At 40.3% G+C, this 13,551-nt stretch overlaps 1 protein-coding gene across 2 annotated transcripts; it reads right to left on the bottom strand.

The window, feature by feature from the left end:
- Window positions 1–203: 203 nt before the first annotated feature.
- LOC111965360 (heterogeneous nuclear ribonucleoprotein A0) lies at window positions 204–3,211 on the bottom strand. 2 transcript variants are annotated; one of them, XM_023989508.2, is made up of 2 exons: window positions 2,059–3,211; window positions 204–799 (listed from the first exon to the last, which is right to left on the bottom strand). In XM_023989508.2, exon 1 carries the CDS (start codon window positions 3,133–3,135, stop codon window positions 2,206–2,208), a length of 930 nt encoding a protein of 309 aa, XP_023845276.1. In that variant the 5' UTR covers window positions 3,136–3,211; the 3' UTR covers window positions 204–799; window positions 2,059–2,205. The 2 variants fall into 2 exon arrangements, with proteins under 2 accessions (XP_023845276.1, XP_070300204.1); XM_070444103.1 differs by having other exon boundaries at window positions 204–795.
- Window positions 3,212–13,551: the final 10,340 nt, after the last annotated feature.

Genomic DNA, 13,551 nt, shown 5'->3' with positions numbered 1-13,551 from the left:
TTTAATATGACACTGTTATGTCATAGTTTGTCAACACCATTATTCTACAATATGGAAAACAGTAAAATTAAAGAAACCTTGAATGAGTATGTGTCCAAACTTGCCTGGTACTGTACATTAGAAAATCAGAACCTGCTCCATTAATGGCATATCTGCATTAGGGCTGAGAATTGTCAGAGACTACACAATATCACACTATGTACTGTGATTTGATAGTCATTTTATTGCAAACATTACTAAACATGGTCAGCTGCAAAGGGAAAATACATGTAAAGAAATGCTCAAAACAAATTGGCTAGCTTCTAAAATATGGAGAAGCTAATTTGAATTAACAGGTTAATATGAGTAACTAATTACTAACTAACTAGTTATTTACAAACATTTGAGTAAAGAGTGCAAGCCATAGGCTATGACTCCCATTCAACACAATGTTAAACATTGTCCAATTTAGAACAATGATTGTTTTTTTTAATATTCAATTGTAGCAAATGATGAAAACATAGCATGGCAAGGCCAACAATGCAGTGTCCATTGTTCCATAGTACACGATCTAACATTCACACCCAGTCTTCCTACAAAGGGTAAGAGAACAGAAGTAGTCAAATACACCAACCACCTAGATCGACTTGACACAAGCTGCTGGCCGTCATTGCAACCCGATTTTATATGAGCAGAAGGTCCTGGTATTCCAATCACCTGCGGCAGTGGGACAGCTTTAGCTGTGCCCCCCTACCACCAGTCTTGATGTAGCCAAGTTGTTGCCAGATTGGTTTCCTGGCAGCCAGGTCACCATGGCTACCTGGCAGAGAGGGAAAGAGTAAAGAATGAGACACTGCAGTTAAACCATCATGCCATGACAGAAGGTATGCCTAACGTGCCAGTTTAAGTGCGCATTCTACATTAATGAATCTATAATCTCTTCAGCCTCATTTTAGATTTAGGACCAAATACGTAGTAAACACTTAAACTAAGATGCATAGGGCAAAATAAGAGCGACTATGGATAAATGCAAGAACTATAAAGTGACATCGAGTACATTTCAGTACCATATCTGAATACTTGACCAACACAGTAAAGACAGGTTGATTTACATACCTAGTTTGCTGGATGTGATCCTAAAGAGATATTTCAGAATCCTATGACAATCGACCCCAGGTATTGCACAGGGTCCCTGTATAAAGTCAAACTGATACTGCTATTTTGGCGTACTTGGATAACAGTATGAACACCTAAATGTAGGAATCAAAGATAAAATGAGCCCTCGGGTCCACAATATTCAAAAGCCTGGTAACTTCATGGAACAATGTTATTGCCAACCTACAATGCCTTCATGCATTGGCCATGGGCGAACTGCAATCCTTCACCCAGGAAGTGTAATGGAAGAAATGCCATGAAGCTACTACCAAAGGTCAAATATATCACATAATATAACCAATCAGAAGTGGACTTAAGGCATCCTAGTGAAATAAGTAAAAACTAGCTAAATTTGTTTAACTTTTTATTTAAAATGAACATACATATGCATACCAATGCTTAACAATTGTAGTTTGATGTTCAGACAGATTATACAATATACATGAGATTTATGTAGTAAATTAAAGGAACATTAAGCTCATAGCTGAACGCTGTGTGTTGGGAAATTACTGACGTACTTCGTTGATTTACAAAACATTTTGGCAAGAAAATTAAACGTTTAAACTGGATCCGGCCCACCAAATACGCGTACCCAACAACCTATAGGCTAGTGGACAGAATACACATTTACATAGTCAGCTAATAAATCCAATTATATATCACATGCGTCCCAATACTCTGTAGACTAGATCCATGGGAATTTCCTTACTACTTGCTAAAATGTAGATAAGAGAAAGTATAGTATCAAAACAAAAGACTAACCTAAACACGAATGTACGCATACGTAAAATAAAAAGCAGGTCAACTACCGACAGCTACACGCCCTCATCTTGGAACATAAATGATAAATGAATTTAGCAATCGAACGTGTCCTATAGCAAGAGCTGGACGTGCAAATCAGGTTCTGGGAAGTGATCTTCCTACCTGTTTGGTTTTGAGGTCTTCTTAAATGATTTGGTTTCAGTGTCCGCATTTTGCCAAATGCCCGAGGACTGAATTTTGAGTACGGTTTGATGATCAGACGGGTATGTGTGGAGATTTATTTTCAAATAGTCTGTCGTAGCCACCGGTTTAGTAGCCGCCATACGCCCCTCTGCTGTAGCCACCTGCACCGCCTCGGGGGGCGTACGGAGCAGGGCTCCTACCAGCGTAGGTGGTGGCGCCTTTCATGGGCCCATAACCGGAGGACTGCTGGGTGTACCCACTGCCAAAGTCACTGTAGCCATTGCCGCCACCATAACCTCCCATCTGGTCGCCGTAGCCACCWCCGTAGCTTGCGCCTCCCCCATAGGCTCCGCTGTAGCCTCCACTTCCGTAGCCACCGCCATAGCCGCCAGCACTGCTCCCGTAGCCCCCACCGAAACCACCCCCGTAGCTGTCGTAACCACCTCTGCCGCCGCCGAAGTCATTTTGTCCTCCTCTCATGCCTCTTCCTCCCCTACCGCCACGGCCTGTAGCTTGCATCTCCTGCTTTGTGAGGGCTTTCTTCACCTCCACCTTGTGCCCATTGATGTTGTGGAACTTAAGGACCACTGCCTTATCGGCCGAATCGTTATCTGTGAAGTGAACAAAGCCGAACCCTCTTTTCTTTCCGGTTTCCTTCTCTGCGATAACTTCGGCCTTCTCGATCTCGCCGAACTGGGAAAAATACTCATTCAGATGTTCATCTTCGATGTCGTCTTTCAGTCCCCCGATGAATATTTTCTTGACCTTGGCGAGTGCCTCGGGTTTACCGGCATCTTCACGAGCGACCGCTCTTTTCAACTCCACGTTGGTGCCATCAACGACATGTGGCCTTGCCGCCATTGCTGCATCTGCCTCCTCAGCGCTCGAGTAGGTTACAAAGCCAAAACAGCGGGATCTCTGTAGTTGCTTATTCACAACCACAACGCAGTCGGTCAGTTGTCCGTACTGCTCAAAATGCTTGCGGAGCCCGTCATCGTCGGTATCTACGTTCAACCCACCGACAAAAAGTTTGCAAAGTTGAGAGGAGTTATCCATCTTCGACAGGAACGACCGCGTTGCTCGACAGAAACAAAAAAAAGTACAAGCAATGCTTAGAGGTGGAGTCAAGAAAAAGAATCCAGGCCCTATTTATACCGAACGTAGTGACGTCATACTACAGCAACACTGTTACGCCCCCTTACATTGGGTTTGTTCAGGAGGGTCAGTATGTAGTAAACGCGGCGCAGAGATTATGTGATCTGTAGATCACCTCAACCGCCAAAGTACTAGCGCCAAAGTAATTTATCTGCATGACAGATTAGCGAATTTCCCGCAGCTCCTAGTCCCCAATTGACCCTCGTGAATAAACAGATGATCTTTTGTTCTTGTGTGGGTTGGAAAGTCGTTTTGAAAATGAAGTGTATATTTATGTTGTAGTTAGTATCCTTTTTTTATGTGTGACTAACTTCATTCACTTTATTGTGATTTTGCGAATTTATACCCACCATTCAATGGAATCAAATCACGTTTTATTTGTCACATTCGCCAAATACAGCAGGTGTAGTAGACCTTACAGTGAAGTGCTTACTTACAAGCCCTTAACCAACAATGATTTAAGCAAAAAATAAGTGTTAAGTAAAAAATAGATAAGTAAAAAATAGAAAATAAAAGTAACAAATAATTAAACAGCAGCAGTAAAATAACAAGCAAGGCTATATACAGGGGGTACCAGTACAGAGTCAATGTGCGGGGTCACCGGTTAGTCGAGGTAATTGAGGTAATATGTACATGTAGGTAGAGTTAAAGTGACTATGCATAGATTATAAACAAAGAGTAGCCGCAGCGTAAAAGAGGGGCCTGGGTAGCCCTTTGATTAGCTGTTCAGGAGTCTTATGGCTTTGGGGTAGAAGCTGTTAAGAAGCCTTTTGGACCTAGACTTGGCGCTCCGGTACCACTTGCCGTGCAGTAACAGAGAGAACAGTCTATGACTAGGGTGGCTGGAGTCTTTGACAATTTTTAGGGCCATTCCCCTCCATGTTTCTGTCCYTTAAAATTGCCTGTATTAATTGCATCATAAAATGATACCTCAAGCCAGTTTCCAACAAGCTGTATGGAGGGGTTGGTTGTTTAGCAACAAAACTGATGTGTGCGCCACTATGGGGCAAAACAGACAGGGTTGGCTTACATTGTTGACAATGTAAACTATATTTTGTCTCCAATGTTTATTGAAAACAGAAATAAATGTGCACAATGAGCACTTGTTGTCTCTCAAATACATCAGTAATGTTGTTGGTTAGCTAGCTAGTGATTTTTGCCATATTAGCATAGACGACATCAGTCAAAACATCTCAAAACAAGACATAGTATCAACAACAAGATAAAACTAGCTGACATGAGACACCTATGCTTCGTGAAGTTGTCAGTGGACAGGTTGACTGACAACGTCACAAAAAATTATGCGCACGCATTGATGTGGCCAGAAGCTGTGCCTTGTTATGATTCTGAACCTTTCTGAACGGTCAAATCACTAGCAACAAGGACATCTTTACTGTTGCCCTGTTTTATCTTGTTCTTACCATTTCTTGTTTTGAGGTGTTTTGACTGATGTCATGTCAATGCTAATATGGCAAAAATTCGCTAGCTAGCTAACAACAACTGTCATTATATATTTGAGAGACAACAAGTGCTAATTGTTCAAATGTATTTATGTTTTCAATAAACATTTGTAGACTAAATATAGCTTACATATTGTCAACAACCTAAGCCAAGCCCATCGGTTTTGCCCCATAGTTCCGCACGTRTGGATTTTGTTGCTAAACAACCAACCCACCTATGGTGAAAGAAAATCTGTTAAGAGTGCCTTAATTTCCAGTTCAGACTTGAAAATGTAGAAATAAAAATAACAACAGATATTTAGGTCTCAGCTTTTTTTCTGAAGTTAGTGAAAAACAGTAGCCTTTTAAGGGCCAGTCTGCAGTTGCTACATCCATTTTTGGACTTATACATTAATGATATGTACCATTGATTCTTTTAGAATATAATTATAAATGCTTCATAAGCTTAGTTCAACTGTCGCAGCCCCATCAGAACCCAAAATATACGCTTGTTTTACTCCAAAGTTTGTAAACAAAGTAAATTAATACAAACACTGTATACCCTCAAAGCATGCATAAAACTATAATTTTGATATCATGTATGGTCAGTCCTTGCATCCATAGCTCTGTCTATGAATTTGAGAGTGGTTACATTTCTCYAGCCCCATCCCTCAGCAGTGGCAGGGAAAACAATTTGTTATTGTTTCAACTACAAATTGCCACTTTAACCTTCACATAATCTAAACTGCAATTGGGATAAATAATAATAACAGGCAAAGGCTATAAATTGTTTTATTTTAAGGTCCACTATGGAGCTAGTTCATAAAGCAAAAGTCATATAATTGAATTGCATGTAACATTTACATAATCTAAAACTGCAATGATGCTGTTCCTGATGTAAATTGATAAGCCTGATGTATTTACACAACAACAGAGGTATCGTCTGTGATCAGCACCTCAGACAATGGCACGGTATCACCCTATGCTGCTGCTCATTTGTGTYTGAATGGAGGAGGACCCCACTCTCTGGAGATGTGAAAATGTCTTTACCCGGGCAATCAAGACTTGTTGTGCCACCAGTGTTCAAACCATTATTTTCACTGATCACAGGTAAGCAGCCTTCATCATGTACATTGTTGTCTTCAGGTTTATTGGCCAGAATTGTTATCCAATGAATGTCCCTGCTGGTCCCATATTCCTGAAAAAAACAGGCCTCTRGCAAACAAGTCTTTGGCCAATTTGGCCAACTCAAGTGCAAATTAGTTTTGTGGCAAATAAATTGCAGCAACTTATGAACTCCTGGCAAACAATTCTGCAAAACTTGAGGCAGACATTGTACTGTTTGCTGCAAATTTGCTGCAGACTCATTATGAATATGCAAATTACATCAGGTTTTTGTTTACTTTGTATATTAACTTGCTTCTCACAAAGTACACTAAACTAAATGTACTAAATATGTACTAAATGTACTAAATAAACTAAACAGCATGTATTAAATCTCTTAACAGATCAAAATAAATCCAATACAATTTGAAATTAAAAGAGCAAAGACTGAATATTTCTCAGCTAAATTGTTTATTTAATATTTTTATGTATACTGAACAATAATATAAACACAACATGTAAATTGTTGGTCCCATGTTTCATGACATTAAATAAAATATCCCAGAAATGTTCCATATGCAGGAAAAAGCTTATTTCTCTCAAATGTTGTGAACAAATGTGTTTTCATCCCTGTTAGTGAGCATTTCTCCTTTGCCAAGACAATCCATCCACCTGACAGGTGTGGCATATCAAGAAGCTGATTAAACAGAATGATCATTACACAGGTGCACCTTGTGCTGGGGACAATAAAAGGCCACTCTAAAATGTGCAGTTTTGACACACAACACAATGCCACAGATGTCTCAAGTTTTGAGGGAGGAATGTCAACCAGAATTGTTGCAGGAATGTCCACAAGAGCTGTTGCCAGATAATTTAATGTGATTTTCTATACCATGAAGCCGCCTCCAACTTCATTTTTGAGAATTTGGGAGTATGTCCAACCAGCCTCACAACCACAGACCATGTGTATGGCGACGTGTGGGCGAGCGGTTTGCTGATATCAACGTTGTGAACCGGGTGCCCCATGGTGGCGGTGGGCTATGGGATGGGCAGGTATAATCTAGGGACAATGARCACAATTGCATTTTATCAATGGCAATTTGAATGCACAGAGATACCGTGATGAGATCCTGAGGCCCATTGTTGTGCCATTCATCCGCCACCATCACCTCATGTTTCAGCATGATATTGCATGGCCCCATGTCGCAAGGATCTGTACACAATTCCTGGAAGCTGAAAATATCCCAGTTTTTCCATGGCCTGCATACTCACCAGACATGTCACCTATTGAGCATGTTTGGGATGCTCTGGGTCAACATGTATGACATGTCCAGCAACTTCACACAGCCATTGAAGAGGAGTGGGACAACATTCCACAGGTCACAATCAACAGCCTGATCAACTATGCGAAAGAGATGTGTCACGCTGCATGAAGCAAATGGTGGTCACACCAGATACTGACTGCCTTTATTTAAAGGTATCTGTGACCAACAGATGCATATCTGTAGGGCCTAATTAATTTATTTGAATTAACTGATTTGCTTTTATTAACTGTAACTCGGTAAAATATTTGAAAATGTTGTATGTTAGATTTATATTTTAGTTCAGTGTAGCTACAACATTTACAGTGCCTCCGGAAAGTATTCACACCCTTTGACTTTTTCCACATTTTGTTGTGTTACAGCCTGAACTAAAAATGTATTAAATTTWGATTTGTTTTTGTCACTGGCCTACACACAATACCCCATAATATCAAAGTGGAATTATGTTTCTAAACATTTTTACAAATTAATTTAAAAGAAAAAGCTGAAATGTCTTGGGTCAATAAGTATTCAACCCCTTTTTTATGGCAAGCCTAAATTAGTTCAGGAGTAAAAACGTGCTCATAAGGGAATTTCACCCAGTGGGAATCTGGGCTTGTTTTCATCATGTCTGAGGCATTTCTAGGACAGTGTCATGTGTTTTACACATAATTGCCCAAGAGGAAGTTTCATGGACTCATTCTGTGTGCAATAATAGTGTTTAGCATGATTTTTAAATGACCATCTTGTACCGCACACATACAATTATCTGTAAGGACCCTCAGTCGAGCAGTGGATTTTATTCACAGATTCGTCCACAAAGAAAAGGGAGGTTTTCCAATGCCTCTCAAAGAAGGGCACCTACAGTATAGGTGGATCGGTAAAAAAAAACAGATCTTGAATATCCCTTTGAGCATGGTGAAGTTATTAATTACACTTTGGATGGTGTATCAATACACCCAGTCACTACAAAGAACACTCAGTTGCCGGAGAGGAAGGAAACTGCTCAGGGATTTCACCATGAGGCCAATGGTGACTTTAAAACAGTTACAGAGTTTAATGGCTGTGATAGGAGAAAACTGAGGATAAACCAACAACATTGCAGTTACTCCACAATACTAACCTAAATGACAGAGTGAAAAGAAGAAAGCCTGTACAGAATACAAATATTCCAAAACATGCATCCTGTTTGCAAAAAGGCACTAAAGTAATACTGCAAACAATGTGTCAAATCAATTAACTTTTGGTCCTGAATACAAAGTGTTATGTTTGGGGCAAATCCAATACTGTGAGGGCAGACGCTGGGAGATGAGAAGCAAGTACAGGGAGTGCAGATTTAATGGATAAACAGACATATAACAAAACAAGAACAGCGTCTGAACAGGGGGAACAAAACAACATTAATGCATACACAGGGAAGAAATTGAGGAAGTGACATATAAAGGGGAGGCAATCAATAAAGTAATAGAGTCCAGGTGAGTCCCATGAAGCGCTGATGCGCGTAACGATGGTGACAGGTGTGCGTAATGATGGGCCGCCTGGTGCCCTCGAGCGCCAGAGAGGGGGAGTGGGAGCAGGCGTGACAAATACAGCACATTATTGAGTACCACTCTCCACATTTTCAAGCATAGTGGTGGCTGCATCATGTTATGAAATATGCTTGTAATTGTTAAGGACTGGGGTGTTTTTCAGGATTAAAAAAAAGGAATGGAGCTAAGCACAGGCAAAATCCTAGAGGAAAACCTGGTTCAGTCTGTTTTCCACCAGACACTAGGAGATGAGTTCACCTTTCAGCAGGACAATAACCTAAAACACAAGGCCAAATCTACACTGGAGTTGCTTACCAAGAAGACAGTGAATGTTCCTGAGTGGCCGAGATACAGTTTTGACTTAAATCTACTTGAAAATCTATGGTAAGACCTGAAAATGGTTGTCTAGGAATGATCAACAATCAATTTCAGAGCTTGAAGAATGTTCAAAAGAAAAATTGGCAAATGTTGTACAATCCAGATGTGGAAAGCTCTTAGAGATTTACCGAGAAAGACTCACAGCTGTATTCACTGCCAGAGGTTCTGACCCAGGGGTGTGAATACTTATGTAAATGAGATATTTWTGTTATGATTTTAAATAAATTAGCACCATTTTCAAAAAATATGTTTTCACTTTGTCATTATGGGGTATTGTGTGTAGATGGGTTAGAAAAACAATTATTTAATCCATTTTGAATKTAGGCTTTAACACAATAAAATGTAGAAAGGTCATGAATACTTTCTGAATGCACTGTACATGAGAGAAATTGTMACGCCCTGAACTTAGATATCTGTTTTCTATACATTTTGGTTAGGTCAGGGTGTGACTAGGGTGGGTATTCTAGTTGTTTGTATGTCTAGGGTTTTTGTATGTTTAGGGTTTTTGTATGTCTATGTTGGCCTGATATGGTTCCCAATCAGAGACAGCTGTTTATCGTTGTCTCTGATTGGAGATCATATTTAGGCAGACCTTTTTTCCCCCCACTTTCCGGTGTGGGATCTTGACTATGTGTAGTTGCTTGTTAGCACTCTTGTATAGCGTTTTATTTTGTTTGGTGTTCATTCTTTTAATAAAGAGAATGTACGCATACCACGCTGCGCCTTGGTCTCCTTCATACGACGAACGTGACAGAAATGTAAACACTATAGGGATGTTTAAATGGGCAACTACAAAGTGATAACTGAGCAATGAGCTTTCAAGCAATGAATGACCAATTAATGTTTAAAAGAGAATGAACAACATTTAAATAATTAAAATAACAAAAACAAAATCAAACCCAGTTCAGAACTATTGCCCTTTTGAGTAAACTTTTGAAGTCGTCCAAATCTTGTTGAATACATGCACTGAAACAATCAGAAAACACAACATTAGGATACTRAAAACAATCTCAGAAAACATTTTCTATTTTGGCATCTTAAAAGGTAGACTCAGCGGCTAATGGGTGGGTTTGGCTTTGGAAAAACGAGGTCATCTGTTAAAGTTGCCTTGATGTTGCTATGCTTCTCACTGAAATTGGCATTCTATATATTTTTCAGCAAGGAAACAATGTTTCTGCCTTTTGTAAATGCTATATCAACAAAAAAAATGTAGCTAGCATAAACTGGGACTTACATGCTGACCAGACCGGACACGTCGTGTGTGCGAGCGTCGCAAAATAAATTTAGAAATCCATGTTATTCAATTATTGCACCCACACTGCTYGCGCACGTCTGCGATGCAAAGGGCTAAAATAGAACTCCTTTCTATTTCTGACACAGATCGCGCTGAAAGTCCTGCCTCTCCCATCTCCTCATTGGTTAATAGAAGCAGGTACCCATGTGCCATCTCCTCATTGGTTATACCCATGTTTTGCCGGTTGTCGTGGTAAAAGTGTAGATGCCAATCACCATATCAGTTCAAAGATGAAAAAGCCTGGAAGGAGGAGAGATGACTAGAAACGATTCGATTGGCCGTTTCATGTGTGGTTTAATTGTCGGAGTAGAGGACCTTGTGCATTTCAGGTAAAATAACAACTCAATGTTTATATCCCAGGACAAATTAGCTAGCAACAGCGAGCTAGCTAAATAGGACAAATTAGCTAGCAAKTGCAMGCTAACTAGCTAAATTGCCATACATATTTAATGCTTTTCGACCTGTCCCCAAATTAATGTCATTGGTTCAGAGTTTGTTTTGATATTTTAACCTGCGTGTCGTGATCGCGTTTGGTGTAGGGGGACAAAATAAATTTATGCACGATGGCSCATGCGCGCAGCCGGTTTGGGTTCCGTGTTAGGCCTACTAAATCTACCTTTAAATATGTGGCCTACTGTTCCATCACCCACCTTRAAATCTGAGCAGAGGCAGTCAGCATTTTGAAGCTATTTTATTTTGTATTATTTATTTTTAACTTTTTACCCCTTTTTCTCCCTAATTTCGTGATATCCAATTGGTAGTTACAGTTTTGTCCCATCGCTGCAACTTCGGTACGGACTCGGGAGAGGCGAAGGTCGAGAGCCATGCGTCCTCCGAAACATGACCCTGCCAAGCCGCACTGCTTCTTGACACACTGGGACAAGGACATCCCAGTCGGCCAAACCCTCCCCTAACCCGGACGACGCTGGGCCAATTGTGCGCCATGTGCGCATTGCTGTGCTTATAATGTGAATAAATAATAGTTTATCAACATTTTAAGTTAAACGTTCTGATCTGATGCATCAGCCTCAATGCTTGTTATGTTTTTTTATGTACAGTGGTTGTATGAATTTGGGATCTATTGTCCCACAACTGTCCCAGAGACTGTTWTGAATATTTCTTTCTCACAGAGAACGACAAGCCACACTTTTTTTTTACATAGTGGCGCAGCCACATCTTACATTCTTTGGGGAGAACCCTGTAATAATAAGCCTTCAAKGGTGAGATTCATTATTTTGGAGTAATTTACAGTACATTTGCAAAGTCTGAATCCAGTTGACCATGTGATACAGGGTAAACATTGGTTTTGTTCTTATATGTGAGGTTTGTGTGCTACTTTTATTTTATTTTTTAATGTTTATTTTATATTAAATGTTTTTGTGTTTTTGTGTTTAGTCCTGTAGTCACTAYAGTCTGAACTTTAGTGGATTGCATGAACTTGGAAGGTTGGACATGGTTTCAGTTTGAGGTGACAGACTGAATATTCAGGTGCATTTCCACCACAGAAGGGGATGTTCCACCACAACAGGGGATGGATCACTAGACACGTTTCACAAAGGTTAGGTCACACCCAGAGATCCATGTGAAAGTGTCTGGTGATCAACCCATTAGCACCAAATCAATACATTGTTTAGCATGTCTGATTGGCTCAATGACTGTATGTTGGTTACAACAGCAATCCTAACTCCTAGAATAAAAATACAATGTGTTTTAAAAGACAGTGTTCAATGTAAATATTGTAATAGTATTCATATTTGAACAAGTCAAACAATTCCATATCGCCAGCAATGCGTTGTCAAGAAAATTACACATTGACACACCTGGGAGAACAGAATCTATTGAACCTTGTAGAATGGATAAGGTATTGGGTCTGTATAACAGAATGTGGGAGGAGGGGAAGCTACCCGGGCAGCTGGAAGGAGTCAATATTGGTGTCAATCTGGAAGCCAGGCAAAGACCCAACAAGTGCAACAACCTATCGGCCAACAGCCCTAGCATCCCATTTATGTAAGATTATGGAACACATGATTATGGAGACATTCATTTACTTCCTGGAGAACACGGGGCTAGTATCATCACATCAGAGTGGGTTTCAGGAAGGGGAGGGGAACTATGGACTCAGTGCTCTGTGTAGAAGCAGAGGTCAGGAAGGCCAAAAGAACAAGGAGGTGGTTGTGGCTGTCTTTTTTTGATGTGGAGAAGGCGTACGATGTGATGTGGAAGGAGGGGTTGCTAATCAAGCTTGATCTTTTGGGGGTAGGAGGTAGAATGTTCAACTGGATTAAGGACTTCCTGTTTGGAAGGTCTATCCAGGTGAGGTGTGGGGAAATCTCTATCAGGCAGCTACTTGGTGGAGAATGGTACACTGCAAGGGAGCGTGATCAGTTCTCTTTTGTTCTGAATCACGATCAATGATGTGTACGGCTGGATATTAGGAGATCTTTATTTGCAGATGATGGGGCCTTATGGAAGAGGGGAAGAAATGTACCTTACACAAATCTAATTTTATTGGTCTCATACACGTGTAACAGATGTTATTGCGGGTGTAGCCAAATGTTAGGGTTTCTAGCTCCAACAGTGCAATAATATCTAAAAAGTAATATCTAGCAATACACACAAATCTAAATTAAAGGAATGGAATTAAGAATATATAAATATTTGGACGAGCAATGTCAGAGCGGCATAGACTAAAATACAGTAGAATAGAATACAGTATTTAGATATGAGATGAGTAAAATGTGTAAACATGATTAAAGTGACTAGTGTTCCATTATTAAAGTGGCCAGTTGGGAAGGTACAGTAAGTAATTGATGAGGTGGAGTGGTGGTCATTAAAGTGGGGATTCAGGTTCRTTGTAGAGAAAACGTAGACAGTGTTCTTTACCAGGAGCAAGGTGGAAGGTGAGATACGCCTGAGATTGAATTGGAGAAATTTGAAGAGGGTGGGGGCCTTCAGGTTCCTTGGGTTGTACTTTGATTCTAAGCTGGGCAGAGCACATTGAGAGAGTGGTGGGAAAATGTTAAAAAGTTAGTGTTAACGGAAAACTCTAGAACAGTGGTCACCAACCTTTTCTGAGTCAAGATCACTTTCTGAGTCAAAATGCAAGCCGAGATCTACCACTCTGATTTTTTTAAACATGACTTAAAAAAAGTAAGCCTATGCAACTTTAACCAATTAAAAACAGTACTGTAGCGATGAGGTTTGTGCAGTAAGCTATAGGCCCAACACATTATCACCGCATATTGGCTTTGCTTGAATTGCCCTGCCAATGC

This window comes from Salvelinus sp. IW2-2015, linkage group LG6.1 (assembly GCF_002910315.2).
Source record: "Salvelinus sp. IW2-2015 linkage group LG6.1, ASM291031v2, whole genome shotgun sequence".
Classification (NCBI taxonomy): Eukaryota; Metazoa; Chordata; class Actinopteri; order Salmoniformes; family Salmonidae; genus Salvelinus; species Salvelinus sp. IW2-2015.
This window is presented reverse-complemented; position numbering and strand designations above follow the sequence as displayed.